Source organism: Lithobates pipiens, unplaced genomic scaffold, assembly GCF_037356315.1.
Source record: "Lithobates pipiens isolate NorthernLeopardFrog02 unplaced genomic scaffold, aLitPip1_a1.2 Scaffold_13, whole genome shotgun sequence".
Classification (NCBI taxonomy): domain Eukaryota; kingdom Metazoa; phylum Chordata; class Amphibia; order Anura; family Ranidae; genus Lithobates; species Lithobates pipiens.
In genome coordinates, this window is record NW_027507718.1 from 479,574,734 (window position 1) to 479,594,162 (window position 19,429).

Genomic DNA, 19,429 nt, shown 5'->3' on the forward strand with positions numbered 1-19,429 from the left:
AGCCAGAAATAAAGAAAAAAAAAATAAAAGAAAAAAAAACAGCAAGTGCATACATTTTTTATATATATATATATTTTTTTTTTTTTTTTTATTATTATTAATAATAAACATGCAGTTTCATAGTAGCATAAACATGTCCACACTATCCTAAGAATTCATCCAGCATGAAAGTTACTATGATGAGCATATCCTTTCACACTTTGCGGATTCTGCTTTGCTCAGCGGGGGATCGATCTGCTGATCAGGCGGGTGACAGGCCTGTCTCCGCTCACTGTGCAGAGATGGACCTGTCAGAGCCCCGCTCTCCTCTATAAGGGAGATCGGATGAAAACGGTCCACCTGTCCGTTTTCACCTGATTTTATCTGATCATCCAGACAGATGGAAAATATGGTTTCCATCCATCTGCATTTGACGGATGGGATCGGATAGCAGTGGATGTCAGTGGACATGTCACCGCTGACATTTGCTGCTCTATAGTGCTGCATGGAGCATCCAATCAGCGCCTAGAGGTGATTCAGTTCGCATTGTGCGCTATACAAGTATTTCATTCATTCATTCAATCAGGTACGCCTGAAAAACTGACAGGCGGACCTGATCAGAAAACCAGTGTGAAATTTCAAATGTGCAAAAAGAGAAATTTCTTAAGATTCTTTTCTACCATGAACACCAGGTGCTCCCTCTGGGAGATCAAACAGGCTATTAAATGTAGTCTAAATGGATGAAAAAAAAAAAAAAAAAAAACATTTCGTATTCCAGAATATGGGTAGGAGCAAACAAACTGAAAAATTCGGGAAAAAAAAAAAAACATCAAACGTAGTCACTGTGCCCATCAGACACAGCCACTATGCCCATCAGACACCGCCATTGTGCCCATCAAACAACGCCACTGTGCCTTGTGGCCTATGGCTCTAATCAGGTGTTTCAAAAACACCCCCCCCCCCACCTCTGTAATTCAGGCATCTGGCGCCCAAATAGGGGGTGGCAGCGGCAGCCCTGGATAGATTCATGCAATGCATAAATCTATCCATTGGTCATAGAGGTGGTGGCTGGAGAGAGGGGGCGGTGCCCGTGTGCCCTAATAGATGCCCCGCCACTGGCTAGGAGGTAAACATGACAGACATTTCAGCCTGATTGCACAATCTTTTAATAACTGCCTTAAGATTTAGCAACACCTATGTAGTCTGGAGTTTTATGAAAAACTTCAATCTATAGCCAATCAGGTGGGCCCTCACCTTAAATAGGTGTCGTCAAAAGATTTTACAATCAGATTTTATTGTGTGTGGCCCCCTTTATGACATCGGGTCTGCCTGTCAGTTTTTCAGGCGGACTCGATTATACGCTCCATTCAGCCCTATGGAACATCAAATGTCAGCGGTGAAATGTACGCCCACTGCTATCCGATCCTGTCCAGAAAAATCTATTTTCCATCCGTCTGGTGGGTGGGATCAGATGAAAACAGACAGAGTACAACTCTGACAGGTCCGTCTCAGCACAGTAAGTGGAGACGGACCTGTCATCCGCCTGCTCAGCGGGGATCAGCGGATCGATCCCCCGCAGAGCAAAATGGAGTCTGTCGGGCGGAAAGCCTGTGTGAAAGAGCCCTTACAATGCAAATCTTAGCAGCAAGTGAAATAAAAGGTTTAGTTCACCTTTGCACCCATGCTCATTTTGCAATCATATTTAAAGGCATAGATCTCAATGCAACACAAGTATGGTGATGATGCCACATTTTTCCTCCATAGTTTACTCCCTTCAGCCCCATAACTAAAGGTACTTTCCTGGTGTTGAAGGAACAGTCTGGAGACGTCTGTACATTGCACTGATGGCGATTACAACACTCTCAGGGTTCAAATTGAAAATGTAATAAATGCACTTTTTTTTTTTATGTGGATGCATTTATAAATACTTTGCAAAAGGTTTAAAGTGGTTGTAAACCCTTACAAACCACTTTGACCTAGAAATATCTCCTAAACCGCGTATTTGCCGAAAGACAGGCACCGCTGTCTATGGTGCATGCGCCGTAGACATTGGCGCGCAGGTGCACTGAGCGTGCCGCTGTCAACGCCGATATGCCGCGTGTGGCGGCTCCTGTGCGCATGAGCGGGAGTGACGTCATCGCGGCTTTGTCAAATGACAGCTGCGGAGCAGCGAGACCCACCGAGAAGATTGATGCTCCGGACTACAGGGGACAGTGGTGACTTCGCTGGCTCCTGTGTCAGGTAAGTGACACATAATGGACTACTATGCGATGCACAGTAGTCCATTATGCTTTACCTTTGCAGGGAATCAAAGAGGAAGTAACACCCATCAGGGTTTACTTCTTCTTTAATATTCTTTAAAAAGAACCTGTTGCTTTGCTCTTCAAGAGCGTACTGGCAAAAGTACACCATTAAAGAGATATGAACAACAGGAAGTTCTATAATCATAGAGCAGATCTATCAGGCTAAAACCAGCAGTTCAGACTGGATCGCACATTCTTCTGGTCAAATCACTCACCGCTTTCCCTTCTCTAGTCATGCCATCAATTTTCATTTCTTTGTTTTTCTTCATCGCAGACTCCAATCTATTTTTCAGGTCAATGGCACATCGAAGACTCTCATCTGTTACTCCAGCCTTTGTAAATACCTAAAATGTAACAAAGGACACAGAAAAATGTAAATAAGAAAACCTTTTCAGAAATGTCTTCATTATTTAAAAGTAAAACAAAAAAACAAAAAAAAAAATGATCATCAGAAAAAAGGGAAAGATCTCCCACCTGCTTTGATATCCATCTATGGACTCCGAGCACTACTACACTTGTATGTTACCCCAAAAATTCATATCACATGCATGTGTCTGTTTAATCATGTTGTTTTGGATAATAGCTCCGTATCTTTATTTCCTCTGAAATACTTAGTGATCCTTCCAAGTCCCCGCTTTTCAGTTTCACGCTGACCACACCAAGCCTGGAAGCAGATATGTGTGGGTATTTTGCGTATATCTTCTCCCTACTTAGAGATACAGGATGCCATTGCAATGTACAGCATGCCTGTATAGCCAGTAGCCCCCCAGCCCTGGTGTGTTGATTGACAGCAACTACCATCATGAGCCTTGCTGTCCACACAGCAGCTGTTGAAACGCATCGCACACAGACAGGGAATGTTCTTCCTCGCTATGTGTGAGGTCATACTATGTCCATTGACTATACAACGTGCCTTCTATGGGGAAGCAGGATGCAAAAGGAGGCTGTGCAGCCATGTGACCTCCAAAGAAAACGAAAAAAAAAAAAAAAAATCGTACAAAACATTTACTTTTAAAATGATAAAATTGTGATTAACAACTTCCGTACTGTGCTATAGCTGAAAGACAGCTACAGCGCGGCTCTCCAGTTCTTGGAGGGCGTCCATGGACGTCCTTCCAGAACTGAGCCTCCCCCGCGCACTCCCTGGGGCATGCATCCGGCATGCTCTGTGACCACTGTGTCCTTTGGCTTTGGACATAGCTGACCACAGATCACGTTAAAGTGATTGTTATTTAAAAAAAAAAAAAAAAAAAAAAACGAACCCTTACAAACATATCATACTTACCTCCACTGTGCCGCTCGTTTTGCACAGAGTGGCCCCGACCCTCATCTTCTGGGGTCCCCCGGAAGCTCCTCCTTACATCTGATAACCCCCTGGGAGAAACGCTCTCCAGGGGGGCGTCTACCTCCTGGGCACACTCATACAACTACGTGCCTGCTCGTAGGCTTCTGCGCCATGTAAACAAAGCTGCACATGATTAGCTCAGCTTACAAGCCGACATGGTCCCTGTGTGCTGGGATGACCGTCTCCTGCCCATGCGTAGGATTTGCATCATCCTGCACCATCCAATAGAAATGCCCAAAGACCACCAACTGGGAAGAAGATGCCAGTGCAAGACCCGGACCATTCGAAAAGAGGCAAGTAAAGTGCTTTTAGTTTCACTTTGCGTCCAACCAAAATGCCCGGCCAGTTCTGATATTAGAACTATGCACAAAGAACAATAAGGAATATCCCTGCTTGGATGTGTGATTTAGTGTCATAGATTGTTAGATATTCAATAAATGTGGTCTTCCAGGGTAAATAAAAATGTGCATTTTGTCTCTCTTGTGCAATAATAAGGCGCTCCATACTTTCATATGGCAAATAGTTATGTCAGCATTATAGATCTGAGGAGGGGTTAGATACACTGGACCACCACTGGCTCAGAGAAACTTTTTGGAAAAAAAATTAGTAAAACTTAGTCAAATCACAGAGATGTAGTAACTATATACAGCTGTAGTACCCAAAGCACCATCACATATTTATCAGAGGTTGGGGTGAGATAGAAGATACCTGTATCCAAGATTGTACGGAGGGCCAGAATTTGTTCTTGGCCAGTTTATGAGCATCCATTAAGCTGTTTACAACATCTGTATTGTCCTCATTTTTATTCACTCTAAGATCTGCAAGACAAAAAGTTAGAGGTCATATACTAAAATGACAAACTGCCAAGTCACCTGTCTATTTAGCACCATGAAAACTAGTTGCAGCAAGGGAGACTACAGTGTGTGTGTGGGGGGGGGGGGGGGGTTCAGCGATTATTGGAGAAGCCGATTATCGGGAAGCGATATTCACAATTTTCAAATTATCGGTAGCGGTCAGAAACATACCGATACTGGCCAGACCTCATCCCCGTGGTGCTCACTGTAGTCTCTGCCAATCTCTGACAGTGGTGCAGCGGGTAGCAGAGAGATGACATCTCTCACTTCCTGCCTCGCATTACTGTTGTTCCACCCCTACAGTAAGGCTGCAAACGCTGCTCTTGAAAGAGCTGCAGCCACGGGCGAGCAGAGAAAGAGTTACGTCATCTCTCACCGCTCACCCGCATGTGGAAGTTTACCCACTTGGACGCCGCTGAGGAGAGGCTGCCAGAAGTAGTGTTAGGCCCCTTTCACATGTGCGGATACGTTTTCAGACATCAGCCTGCTCAGCAGGGATTGATCCGTTGATCCCCGCTGAGCCGGTGTTTCGTCACATATGGCGACCCATCACATTTGGCTGCCCGCTGAAGTACGCATGTGCGACGCCGGATTCTCTGATCCATCAGAATGTGTGACGAAGGTGACGTTCTGTCGCCGCCATCATCTTGCTACACCCCGCACTTCTCTACAATAAGCATACACTGAGAAGGGGAAAGCGGACATCTTGTTACACCCACTGGAGTTGTGCATTTTATACTTATTTTTTAACAGTAAAGTGAGTTTATATAGTGAAATACAGTACTTAGAACTCCGTCTGACTGGTTCGATGTTGAATGGATTTCCTTCATTTGCATAGATTTCCCCACACCTCCTGTTTGGCTATGGTGCAGGAAGTGAAGGGAAATCTCTACAATGGGACAGGGATGGTAAAAAATAAAACGGACAGGGGCTATAACCCTCCCTTATTCTATCCAAAAAATAAAAAGTGTTGCCTATAGTTCGGACCGCCTGTCCATTTTCATCCAATCCGATCCCCCAGCCGGATGGAAAATAGGGTTTCCAGGGATTTAGCGGAGCGCATCGCGGTGGATAGGATGCCAGCGGACATGTCACAGCTGACATCCGTCGCCCCATAGAGATGTATGGAGCGACCGTTCAGATCCACCTGAAAAAACTGACAGGCGGATCTGAACAGTCCGCACATGTGAAAGGGTCCAAAGTAGTGACAAGCTGCATCTGGTGGCAGGTGACGGTGATGTACAAAATATTGGAACCTGATATCTTCTATCGGCCTGAAAATCCATAATCGGCCGACCCCTACTACAGAGTATTCAGCATATTACACATTTTAAAACAGACCAATCATTTAAATATTTTACAAATATTTTACAAGTTTAACATGTTTGAAAAAAGTGATTTACTTATAAAAGCCTCCTTTGTATAGACATCCAAATCCTGAAAGTGCTTCTGGTTGCAGCCATCTTGGATGTGATGTCAGCAGCCAGTGCAGACTTCTCTCCTTCCTCATTATAAGTTCCTGCTATGCTTCTCGCAAGTCTCACATTGAAGTAAATACTCCTTCTGAGCACTTCAAATACCAACATCTACTGCATTCTATTGTTTGCTTTAACTGTTCTGTATGCAAAAAAAAGATATTCATAGGTGCAAAGTAATTGAGAATTCCCTTGCAAAAGTTGCAAATATTAAAATTTAGGAACTATTTATTTCAATCTCACAGTACCCAAAGTTGCCCATAGACCAGACATAGCCAAACAGTAATAATTACCTCTGGATATTTCAATGTCAAGAGAATACTTGTGAGAGCCCAAACCATGGTCTCTGAGAAAAGACTCTTCAACACCCTCAAAGTCGTCATCTGACTCTGAATCTGAGACTTTGGAAATTTCCTCGGCCCCACTTTCATGGCTGGGACCAGGTAACACGACTGCAGGCAAGTCCTTGCTACAACATGGCTGCTCGTCATCCACGTCACATGACCGGGAAGGCGATACATGGTTCAGCTTGGGCTGTGATGATCCGCTGCTCCCTGCCGTACAGCGACTATGGTCTGCATCCTCATGGAGAAGATTAAATTCGTCCGGATCCGGTAATAACAGTTTGAAGCAGTTCTCCATCTCTGTCAGACAGGACTGGATGTCAGCGAGCATTTCTAGCAGAGAGAACAATGTGGTTCATGGTTACTCGTATATAGGTTATAGCGAAGTGTTTAAAGAAACAAAACTATTATATGATGTTGATATCATTATATGATAAAGATGAGACTTCCAGAAAGGTGCAGATACTTCCCCCAAAAAAGAAATACAGATAATTTATAAAAAACACAAATACTCCTCTGGATCAACTGTGAGTATAGGATTGTGTATATGGGATTGTATGATCATTTTTATTTATTTTTATGGTTAAACTAGATGGTGTCTTTTTTCAACCTATCTATGTAACATGGGACGCGGGTGGATCGTTTTCCTGGCCCACCCTAAAACATATACCACCAGCCGCCACTGCTCAGCAGTGAATATTACTATCATGTACTGAGTGATGTGCACACTCGTCTGCGGAAAGAACGGTCTGGTTGGATCACTAAGGGATGGGAGGTATTGTCATATCCGCCTCACAGCCCGGAGCCAGTTCCTCGGAGGTCAGCATTTCAGCACTGATGATGATGATGAAGGGAAGCAGACTGTCTTAGGAGGGTTCAGGTGTGCAACCAAATCTTTCTTTGCCGAAGCTTTCCAGGCATTAGTTAAATACTGGGTTAAATGTATAAATGTAGTAGGGGAGTATGTCTAAAAACAAATGCAACTGTCCCACGACTGTCCCATGTACATATACTGTGGCAGAGTGGGGCCTCTGTGCCAGATCCAATACCTAGTATGTGACCTGACACTTCTGGGTCTGGGGCATTGTGAGCCAATCAGCAGGTCTGGCAGACTCAACGTCTGCCGGGACCCGCTATCATTCGGGACACAAGCAAAACGGTAGTCTGCCTATATAAACAAGGCAGATTGTTGTTCTGTCAGTGGGGAAGGCTTTGATCCTGTGTTTCTGCTAAGCAGGAACACGGCTCTTATTGCTATGAGTAAGCACTACTGCTAGTGCGAAACGTCAGCATTTTTGTCTGCTGTGTTCGTTGTCTTTTTTTTTTTTATGTGATTTTCTAAATAAAGAAAGGAGTTTTTTTTTTTTCTCAAGAGTGCAGCAGTCGAGAGTCTACTTTCGTTTGACAGCGCCTCCACCCCAGGGGTAAGCACAACCTAGACATACGTTTAACCCTTTTATCTCCCCTGACATTAACCCCTTCCCTGCCAATGTCATTAGTACAGTGACAGCGTATATTTTTTTTTTGTTAGCGCTGATCACTGTATTAGTGTCACTTAGTGTCCAATTTGTCCACCACAATATCACAGTCCCGCTATAAAGTTGCTGATCGCCGCCATTACTAGTAAAAATAAATAAAAATATCCCAGTTTGTAGACGCTATCACTTTTGCGCTAACCAAATTAACATCCGCTTATTGGAATTTTTTTTTTAATGAAAAAATTTGATTTTATTTTTTTACATTTATTGGAAAAAAATATCAAAAAGTAAAAAAACATTTTTTTTTTTTTCAAAATTGTCAGTCTTTTTTTTTTATAGTGAAAAAAAAAAAAAAAATGCAGAGGTGATATCAAATATCACCAAAATAAAGCTCTATTTGTGGGCAAAAAAAGCACAAAAATGTTATTTGGGTACATTGTCACACAACCACGCAATTGTCAGTTAAAGTAACGCAGTCAATTAAATGGCCTGGTCAGGAAGGGGGTAAAACCTTACAGAGCTGAAGTGGTTAAATGTGTTCTTTTTATTATATAAACTCAACAGTCCCGGTTTGACCGGAAGGTGCAGGCTCCTGGCCTTTCATCTTGAACCCGGCATCACTGTGTAGCAACCAGAGCTCAGCTCAGGAGTTCTCTGAAATCACCTCTCTCCAAACTTTCACTTTGGGCTCTTTTGTAGCCCACTCAGCTGCAGACTGGGTCATTCCATACCCCACATCACATGTAAACAAATGGGTGGTATGCTGGTCAGCTATAACATTATGGACTATGCAGGCGTATTGGCCTGCATAGCCGCAGACCGGTCAGGGTGCCCATTCTGACCCGTGTCCACAGCCAAAAGTGCCTGCAATGTGCATATGAGCATCAGAACTAGACCACAGAGCAATGAAAGAGGGTGGCCTGGTCTGATTAATTCAAATAATGCTTTGAGGAACACAAGTTTGAGGTGCTGACTTGGCTTCCAAATTCTCCAGATCTTAACCCAATCAAGCATCTGTGGAATGTCCTGGAAAAACCAAGTCTGGTCCATGGAGGCCCCACCTCACAACTTACAGGACTGAAAAGGATCTGCTAATGACAGCTTGGTGCTACATACCACAGCATACCTTCAGAGGTCTAGTAGAGTTCATGCCTCAACAGGTTATAGTGGGTGGTCATCATTTTATGGCTGAGCGGTGTATGCACACATGCCCATATTTAGTCAAAATAATTGGCTAAATATGGACATGTATCCATATAATAGCATTGACCTGGCCTGCAGCTGACTGGACTTCAAAAGAGAGCAAGGGGGGTTTAATTACACTTTAATGTATGACTATGAATTGGGCAGTATCCTTTCCAAAAACGCGGGGGAATGTATTGTATGTAATGGCAAGGGGTGCTGAGTGTGCTAAGGGGCCAATGAGGCTAGCTGTTGGGAATTCTATGGTCACTGGGGCATCTATTGTTTGCCAGATGGGTCTATTGTTGCTAGTGGGGGGGGGGGGGGGAATCTATTGTTTCTGGGGGGTCAACTGCTGCTGGGAGACATCCACTATTGAGGGAGAGGCGTCTATTGATGCTGGGAAATCTGTTATTGCCCTCAGAGGTCTACTGTTGCTAGGGATGATCTATTGTTGTTGGGGGTATTTTTCTGCGGAGGGGCTATTGTTGCTGGGTGGATTTTGTTGTGGGGGGGGGGGGGGGTTTGTTGCTGGGGGGGCTATTGCCTTTCTAGTTATCATTAGCAAATTATACAAACTACTTAGCCCAGCAAAGTGATCTGTATTCTCCAAAGGGGGGTAGTACCAAGGGACAGTGTTGGGGGGTGGGTAGAAGACATAAGGAGTAATTGCACCTATTCTTTGATCCTTTCACTCCCTGCCCCAATAACAGAGCATCACAGGAAAAGGAAGTAATGAAAATCTCAATGGGGACACGAACAACAACAAAAAAAAAAAAAAAAAAAAAAGAAGGGGGGCATAAGGAACAAAAAAGGGTTCTGTCAGATTTTGATGGTGTCAGTCTTCATGTGCTTTTGCCTTTACTTCTTGTCCTAGTGTCACAGAGCAAAAGTAGTGATGGAATCTGCCCAATGGGGGACACAGACAACATAAAAAATAAAAAAATAATAAAAAAAAATGATAAGAGGCTTAGGAGGGTCCTTGCTTACGAAAAGAGGGCAAGCGATTCAAAAAGGTAGTAACTACGTGGGAATGAGTTTGGGAAAGTTTAGATACAGGCAGGATATCAGAGATATTAGTGAACAGATGAGTTTTCTGGGATAGGACATCATAACCTGATCACTGATGTGTACATTTTATACACTACCCAATCATTGCGTTGTATATACTTTATGGTCGCTCATTTAGAACAAATAACATTCCTGTAACAGAAGAACTTTGGCTGCAGTTGGACTATAAATTCCACACGCAAATTTTTTAATTCCTTACCTTCCATTTCAGTTTTGGCTTTTTTGGCTTTTTCTCGATAAATATTTTCTAAGCGCTTTTGTTTTTCCTCTTCTCTTTTTCTCTGCGCCAATGTTCGTGAGTGGACATCCTGGAAATCCACCTAATATATACAGCAACATAAAAGAGGCTGAAAAACGTCATCCATTCAAATTAACCTAAATTTATACAATGTCGATAAAAAATAAAAATAAAAAATAAAATAACCATAACCACAATAGGGAGCGAGGAGGAGGAGGGGGGGGAGGGGATTATTGCGGTGCCACAAACAACTCAATATAATGTGTTAAGAATAAAATGAACACATTTTATTACAATAAGTTAAAAGCCAACGTTGGCTTTTAACTTATTGTAATAAAATGTGTTCATTTTATTCTTAACACATTGTATTGAGTTGTTTGTGGCACCGCAATAATCCCCCCCCCCCCCCCCCCCATTGTACTTCATTTTTGGGATGAGGTGCCTTATTAAAAGGACATTCCAGCCACTATTCTTCTTTCCAATAACCATAACCAGTTCACGACCGCCCTATAGCAGATTTACTGCTACAGAGCGGCCATTCTGTGCACAATCACGTATATATACACAGACACGATTCTGCATTTCTGGGTAGGGGCCACGCATGCACCCCTGCAGGCGCATAACCCGATTAGCAGGTACCGCCCCATGGATGTCCGCTGGCACCAGCCGATTGCAGAGGAGGCACACTGGACAGAGCTCTGTGTATGTAAACAATGCCGAGCTCCATCCTGCCAGTGGGGATGTAAAAGCAGCACATTGTACACACAAAAACACTGCTTAGGCACACATTCAACCCTTTGATCACCCTAGAAGTTTAACCCCTTCCCAGCCAGTGTCATTAGTACAGTGATAGTATATCTTTTTAGCACTGCTGCATGCTGGCAGGAGACAGGCTTTTCTAAAAAGAAATTCTACCAAAATAGTCTCTAGATCATCCGATCTGTTTTGTAAAGCAAGTAAAAAGTAAAATGCACCACATGTTCTGGTGAAAAGAATCTGGGCTCATCTCTATATTGCAGAGGGAAATTCAGCACCAAAATGATGAAACAATCCAGACTTCCTGCTCTACTAGTCATAAGAAGTGTGATCTCAGCAGAGTGCCTCCTCCACAGCACTGGCTGCAACACAACAAGCTTAGAACTTTACCATTTTTCTTTGTTTCAGGAAATGGAACCCCAAAGAAAGTTTCTTGTACGCCTCCCCGAATTTCTCATGCCATTCCTGCACAGCCTTAATAGCCAAAGTCTTCATTTTTTGAGCCACTTCCTTGGGCGGTGGTAGTGGCTGTTCATAGTCCGTCTCTACAGTGAGCTCCAGAAACTCCTGGAAGTTGTCGATCAGCAGGGTGCGGAACTGATGAGACCTGGTGAACAGCTCGCTGACGATCTGAAAAGCAGACAGACGGATCTCTGCATGTTCCTGGTTCAGCTGCATCATAAGGAGGTGATACACATGGCGGATATGTTCATCAGAAGACCTGGAAAATTACACAAAATAAGATAGATGGATAACATGTATACACACTACATACTCATAGCTAACAACTGTCCCTGATTTGGAACAATGTCCCTCATTTTGGTCTGGTGCATATACCTGTATATAAAATGCACTATTTATCAAAAAGTGTTTCCCAGTGCTAAACCTTTCATCCATTTTCTATATCGTTGCATTTAAAAAGCCAATATAAAGGAATAGAAGTTGTAAACAAAACAATTCGCCTTTAGGGCCGGTTTACACAGCGAGGCGCGGCGAGGCGTCTCCGACTTGCCTCGCCGCGACCTGCGGGGATCTCAGCGGCGACTTGCAGAGGACTTCTGTATAGAAGTCAATGCAAGTCGCCCCCGAAGTCGCCCAGAAGTAGTACAGGAACCTTTTTTCTGAGTCGGAGCGACTCGAGTCGCTCCTCTCAGAACGGTTCCATAGTACTGAATGGGGGCGACTTGCGGGAGCGAGGCGAGGCGAGCCGTGTCGCCTCGCATCGCATCGCTGTGTGAACCGGCCCTTAAGGGGACGTGGCAGGAGATGTGTCCTATGCCTACATACGTTTGCTAATAGGTGTCCCTCGTTCCCATCTCAGAAAGTTGGGAGGTATGGGAATGTACAGTATGTGGTTTTGTTTTAAAGTGATTGTAAAGGGCAATTGTTTTTCTAAATAATAAACCTGTTTGCACACAGCAGCCCCGATCCTCCTCTTCTGGGGTCCCCTGTCGGCGCTCCTGGATCCTCCTCTTCTCAGTGTACCACCATAGGACACAGCTTCGTATAATGGCACAGCTGCAGGCTTGATCCAGAGACACACTGCCTGTGTCTATAGACACAGACAGTGCGGCTTGGCCCGGCCCTCTGCTCCCTTGGCTCCCACTGTTGCCTCTCTGTCCTGTGAGGAGGGAGAAAGTGGAGAGAGACGCTTTTCTCAGGCACATCGCTAGATCGAGATCAGGCTCAGGTATGTATATAGGGGCCGGGGGAAAGATGCATATTGAAGGATGTTTACCTTAATGCAGGGGTCTCCAACTGGCAGCCCTCCAGCTGTTGTGAAACTACAAGTCCCATCAGACCTCTGTCTGTGGAAGTCATGCTTGTAACTGTCAGCCTTGCAATGCCTCCTGGGACTTGTAATTTGGCAACAGCTGGAGGGCCGCCAGTTTGAGATCCCTCCATTAAGGTAAAAAAAACTTTTTGGGCTCAGAAATTCTTTGTGGTGGGGGCAGGAAATTTATGTGCAACTTTAATTTTTTACAATTTAACTTTTTTTTTTATGACAGGGGGGGGGGAAATTTCCCTATGTGATGATTTTTTTGGTGATAGATTCTCTTTAAGGAGACTTCCAGGATCTAAATGACTGGATGTCTCCCCTGTGCTCCAATGAATCGATTGCACTGCATTACATTCTTTCCCAGCCACTGGGGCCAGGGAAACCGACAGGGAGGCCCAGAACTGATGTTTTATATGATGCTTCCGGGTCAGCAACAAGAATGGGAGGAGAGCGGATCCATGTTCCACACTCTAAGCTCAAAAAAGAACACAAGCTTCTTTTGGGCAGATTACAGGCATATTTCTGCCTTTTACATTGGTGACCTGAACAAAAATCATGGAAAAAAAAACCGCGACAAATCGCAGTTAAAAAAATTGCAGTAAAAAAACCCCCAAAAAATAAAAAAGCGGCAAAATCCCCCCCTACCTTGCGACCCCCGCCATACCTGGCAGATGGGCAAACAGAGCCTGGGATACATGATGGGGGATGTGAGGAATACGACGTACAGACCTGGCAGTGAAATTGTTAAAATGTCATAATTTAAATATATATATATATATATATATATATATATATATATATATATATATATATATATATATATATATATATATATATATATTTTATAGGGCTGTGGAAATTAAAGATTAATTCCTCGATCGATTAATTTTTTTGATCGATCAAAAGAGTTCCTTCAGAGATTCGGTGACATCATGGACATCGACGTCATTGGACTCCTCCCCCCTTCCCCAAGTGCCTCTGTCTGTTAACGAAGGGAAGGAGGGAGGAGTCCGGTGACGTTGAAGTTCTGATTGAACGTAACGCGTACGGGGGGGAGGAGCTACACATGACGTCACCCGCTGCTGCCCTATGGAACGAACACGATTGTCGGCTTTACATGCTGTGTTTTCATCATCTCTATGTGAGTAGTTTGTGTTTGAACACAAAAATTAAATCTTATACTTAAGCGGTGAGCACTTAGATGTTTCTTTCTACCCATGACCTGGTGTCCTTGCTGAGATCTAAGGAGACGTGAGAGAAGTTTATGGTCCATGTTAACCCTTTTGATACCCATTTGTATGACCACCTGTTTGCACAGGGGTCCATGCCATAAGGTGAGAGTGATTAGTTAGACCGGAGGTGGAGGGATTGTCACGCTACTGTGGAAAAATAAAACTACTCACGTCAGTGCTACAGTTTGAATTTAAAACTTATTTGTGTGAACTGTGAAGTTAAGTCATGGATTGTGGAAACTAACTAGTGTCGGGTGATTGTATATAGTGTATACCACATTTACCACTAATGCAGAGTTGCAATGTAAGGAGATCAGCTAAAAGTAGTTGGATCTATATGTGCGTTATAATTAATCGAATTATCAAGACACGAAAATTTTAATCAGTAACAGCCCTAAAATATATTATATATATATATATATATATATATATATATATATATATATATATATATATATATATATATATATATATATATATATATACATACACACACACAACTTTATAGTCTTAAATAAAAGTGACCAAAAACAAATGACACTTTCCCTTTCACCAAGTTTGCATTCACACCTGAGCGTTTCAAAGTTGCGCAATTTTTTTTTCATGCGTTTTTACCGTGATTTTGTCGTGTTTTTTTTCTGCAATTTTGTTCAGGTCACCAATGTAAAAGGCAGAAAAACGCCTGTAATCTGCCCCAAATAAGCTCACGTTCTTTTGCGTTTTTAGTCATTTTGCGTCAGGTGACCAAAGGCTCAGATGTGAACAGGTATCAATGAATTGAATGGGATTTTGCTTATTGGGTGTTTTTCAGGCTTTCTTTGGGTGTTTTATGAGCTGAAAGCGCTCAGGAGTGAATGCAGCCTTAGGGTGAAATCACACTACAATGGAGACCTGCCAGAGCAATTGCTCTCCATTGCCAGCTGCAGTAGGGGGCAGTGTGGTGCAAGATTCAGTGCATCACGCGGCTCCCTTTTTCTTTCTAAAAACGTTATTTGAAGTGTACAAAACTTACACTTCATTCATGGCAATGCACAGCAGCACATTGTGTTACACTGTTGTACATTGCCATGAAATGCAGCATGTGCAGCATATCTGTGCTAAAGCGCAGTCCTAGGCTGCACTGCAGTGTGAATAGACTGCGCTGTAAAACGCCTGTCTCCGCAGTATGTGCGAATTCACCCTTATGGCGCGGTTAATGCGTTTCCCCAGAAACAGGCGATTTCCTATGCTATAAATGGCGTACTTGCAGATTTTCTTCAGCTCTTTCAGTGGTTCTGGTTTGAGTTCTGGTTCTCCTGATGTAGTCAGGGACTCCACCAGCTCCTCCAACCTCGGATTCATTCTTAGACGTCATACAGCCCTGTGATCAAATCAAGAGAAAAACAACATTAAACTCCTGATCTCATACAGAGGAGGCCTTCCAACCTCAATCTGACCCCAAGCAAACCACCCCCTGAAAGTCCACACTCCCCGATTTTCAATGAATTGTGTGTTACATTTATGTCTACAGGACCAACATGTCTCACCATGCTTTAACAGGTAAGTTCCCCCAAAAACCTGTCTATGCAGGTAAGGGGTGCCTATAGATATAAATAAACTGTGCAGCTCTGACTAAAGTTGAATAAAGCCCTTGCTATAGGTGTAGGCCATTTACATTCCTTATGAAACCTGACTGGAATACTCCCAGGACGTTGCTCTATGAGGCCTAGTCGTCACCTCTCACCTCCACCATCACAGGAGAAAAATTCGTTATTTCAAATAAATTTGTATATTCAAAAGTTCGAAAACAAGAAAGAAAATCAGAAAATTTGAAAGAATGAAAATCCAAAAGAACTATCAAGTTATAGGTACTGGAATTTCTTTTCAAATATGGCTGTTAGCGAACGTAATGAATATGAATTTATTTGAAATAACGAATGCCGCATCTAAACGAATGGAACTTAAAAAAATGTATAATAAAAGGGTTTTATTATTATTGTTTTTTTATTATTATTATTAATTTGTTACATTCCATTTGTTTAGATTCGTTATTACTTTTGGATAAATTGGTATTCGTTACGTTCACTAACAGCCAAATTTGAAAGGAAATTCCAATACCTATAAATGTAATAGTTAGTAATAGGTATTAGTTAGTTATTTCTGATTTTCAAATGTTCTGGTTTTCGTATTTTTGTTGAAATTTTAGGATTTTAGAATTTTGATAAAATTTGTTTTTATAAAAGAGTTTTTGTTAATTTGAATATTTCTGAATTAATGGATTTGTCGAATTTGGTCAAAAAACAAATTGCACATGTCTACTTAACCACTTGGCGCCCAAGGTACGTCCTGGGACGTCCTTGACTTTCCGGGGGTATATCTGAATGATGCCTGAGGCTACAGACATCATTCAGATATCGGCATTTTCAGCCGGCGAGTCCCTGCACCATAAGATCGTTCTTATGGCTGTTCGGCCGCTTGATCGTTCTTACAGGCGGCGGGAGGTGGACATCGCCCCCCCGCCGCCCTCCGGTGCTTCTACCGACTCACCGCTTCCATCGGCGAGTCAGACACAGGATCCGCCGCCCCCCGGATGGTGATCATAGATATTTCCTGCAGACCAGATGGTAACCATAACCAGATCTTATGACGTCATGCCCGGCCTCTGCATGCAAACAACGGCACCGCTTCGGCTGGGAAGCTGTGATCGTTTTTTTTTATTTTAGGCTTCCCAGCCTAGAGGTGAGATGTGGGGTCTTATTGAGGATGAGGATTTTTAAATACCAAAGTTTGGCACCATTCCACGAGCAATTTTGAAGTGTGACATGTCGGGTATCTATTTACTCGGCGTATCTTCAGGTTTCACATTATGCAAAAAAATTGGGCTAACTTTACTGTTTTTTTTTTTTTTTGAAACCATTAAACTGTTTTTTTTTCTGAAAAAAACGTGTTAGAAAAATTGCTGTGCAAATACTGTGCGAGATAAAAAGTTACAACAACCGCCATTGTATTCTCTAGGGTCTTTGCTAAAAAAAAAAAAACCTATATAATGTTTGGGGGTTCTATATAAATTTTCTAGCAAAAAAAATATGAATTTTAAATGTAGGAGAGAAATGTCAGAATTGGCCTGGATGCGAAGTGGATAACCACTTGCCGGCCCGCTCACCGTCAAATGACGGCGGGACGGTGCAGCTCTCGCTCTGGGTGGACGTCATATGACGGCGCACCCGAACGGTGCGCTGCTTGGATACGGTGCAACCCCGAAATATTTTTTACATTTTTTTTTAAAGCGAAAGATCAAAAATAAAATTGGCTTTTGATCTTTTGCTTTAAAGGCTTCTTTCACATCTTGGCATGGAAAAGCCAGCAGCTACACATACTGCAGCTGCTGGCTTTTAATAATCGGACACTTACCTGGCCTGGAGTCCAGCGATGTCAACACCGCAAGTGATGTTTCCATCAGCTGTCAGGTGCCGCCACCATTGCGGGTGAGGGAACCCGACAGTGTAGCCTTTTGGCTTCACGCCAGGAACCCTACTGCGCATTCGCGAGGCTCTGCTCCTCTCTCCTACAGGTCAGGCGACAGGGGGGAGGAGGAAGCCCCGCGATGATGTCATGGGCTGCGGCGCGGACTCCCGGAAGTGGGAACAGGATTAGGGATGAGTTCAGGCGTGTTCGCATGAAACACGTGCAGAGCCCGCCAGGAAGTTGGCGCAGTGCTGCGCTAATCACAGGCAGTGAGACACTGCCCGATCTCTGCAGTCGCAGATACCTGTCAAAGACAGAAACCCTATCCCCCCCCCAAAAAAAAGGTGCCAATTGTGGCAACGGAGGGGGAGGAAACAAATGAGCGGAAGTTCCGCTTTAAAGCGGAGGTCCACCCTAAAGTGGACCTTCCGCTCATCGGAACCCTCCCCCCCTCCGGTGCCACAATCGGCACCTTTCAGGGGGGAGGGGGGTGCAGTTACCTGGATAATCCAGGTAACTGTACCCACTTCCGGGACAGCTCTCTGCGGAAAGGGGCGTAACTTACGCCCCTTTCCGCAAGTGCCCGCCCCTTCCCGCAAGTGCCCCGCTGCCTGCTGGGAAACACACAGCTCCCAGAGGCAGCGGGGAGCGTCCTTATTGCGCAGCGCAATTCGCGCATGCGCAGTAGGGAACCGGGAAATGAAGCCGAAAGGCTCCATTTCCTGATTCCCATACCCAAGATGGCGGCGGCAGGACCCGACAGACGACCTAGCGATCGGCTTCGGGTGCCGACATCGCGGGCGCGCTGGACAGGTAAGTGTCACTATTTTAAAAGTCAGCAGCTGCAGTATTTGTAGCTGCTGGCTTTTAAAAAAAAAAAAAAACGCGGAGTCCCGGTGGACTCCCACTTTAAGTGTATTTTTTCCCCCTCAGAAAAAAATTGCATTTGAAAGACAGCTGCGCAAATACACTGCGTTATAAAATATTGCAACGACCGCCATTTTATTCCCTACAGTCTCTGCTAAGAGAGGAAAAAAAAAAAAAAGCAAATAATGTTGGGGGGGTTAGAATTCATTTTCTAGCAAAAAAAAAAATACAGATTTAAACTTGTAAACAAAAAGTACCAGAATAAGCCTGTCTGGCGAGTGATTAAGGGGCCAGCTACAGCAAGGAGAGTTACATGACGATGGCGGGGTGTGTGACAACATGTGAACGTGCAAGCGAGTAAACAAGAAGGCTGGATTGGTACATGTATAAAGAGGAAGAGCGAGCAGCGCTCAGGGATGACTTTCCTCCAGGGAAGGGGCACAGGTCACACCAGGGCTCTCCAGATCTGTCCAATCATTTATTCCTGAGATTGGTCCATATATGTGTCCATAGTGACCAATCAGGTGACAGTGTGTGGACAGCTCTAAGAGGACTATACTACAATGGACATGCTGGGACTTGTATAATCTGAGCAGGAAGACACACAGACTACACACACATAAACAACACCTGATGAGAAATGACAGAATATAAGCAGGCATCAGCCCGGGCATACCTCGCCCACCCCGTCGCACTGTGTGAGCAGGCACTGCCCCGGGCATACCTCCCCTCCACTATGCACATACCTGCCTGACAGGAGGTCTTTGTACGGAACACTGCCGTACGGACTCTGTTCCCCGGACATGACACTACGTTGGCCACGCCCACCAGGCATTCCCCCGGTCCCGCCCCTCTGCTTGTAAGTGACAGAGACCACGTGACACCGCTAGAAAGTGCTGGTGGCGGTGGGAGGTTGTTGTGCTGTGAGTATGGCGCACACAGTGGCCGTGTCTGTGCTATGTTTGGGGGCGGGAAGTGAGTTGTAGGGACACCATTGTGTACGGTTCTGGTTTGTTTGGCTTTTTTTTTTCTACCACGTGGAGTCCTCCTGTCATTGCTGCTTTTCTAATGGAAATGCCAC

The 19,429-nt window shown here is 44.0% G+C and overlaps 1 protein-coding gene across 1 annotated transcript in view; it reads right to left on the bottom strand.

Moving 5' to 3' along the window:
* The window catches only part of UVSSA (UV stimulated scaffold protein A), a 126,087-nt gene extending 106,906 nt beyond the window's left edge, over positions 1 to 19,181 (bottom strand). Inside the window, exons 1-7 of the mRNA XM_077477942.1 lie at positions 19,095 to 19,181; positions 15,281 to 15,397; positions 11,416 to 11,746; positions 10,231 to 10,351; positions 6,250 to 6,633; positions 4,336 to 4,445; positions 2,498 to 2,626 (exon numbers count right to left, since the gene is read on the bottom strand). Of these exons, the coding sequence (XP_077334068.1) occupies positions 2,498 to 2,626; positions 4,336 to 4,445; positions 6,250 to 6,633; positions 10,231 to 10,351; positions 11,416 to 11,746; positions 15,281 to 15,378 (1,173 nt within the window). The 5' untranslated portion in view covers positions 15,379 to 15,397; positions 19,095 to 19,181. The remainder of the gene's footprint in view (positions 1 to 2,497; positions 2,627 to 4,335; positions 4,446 to 6,249; positions 6,634 to 10,230; positions 10,352 to 11,415; positions 11,747 to 15,280; positions 15,398 to 19,094) is intronic.
* Positions 19,182 to 19,429: the final 248 nt, after the last annotated feature.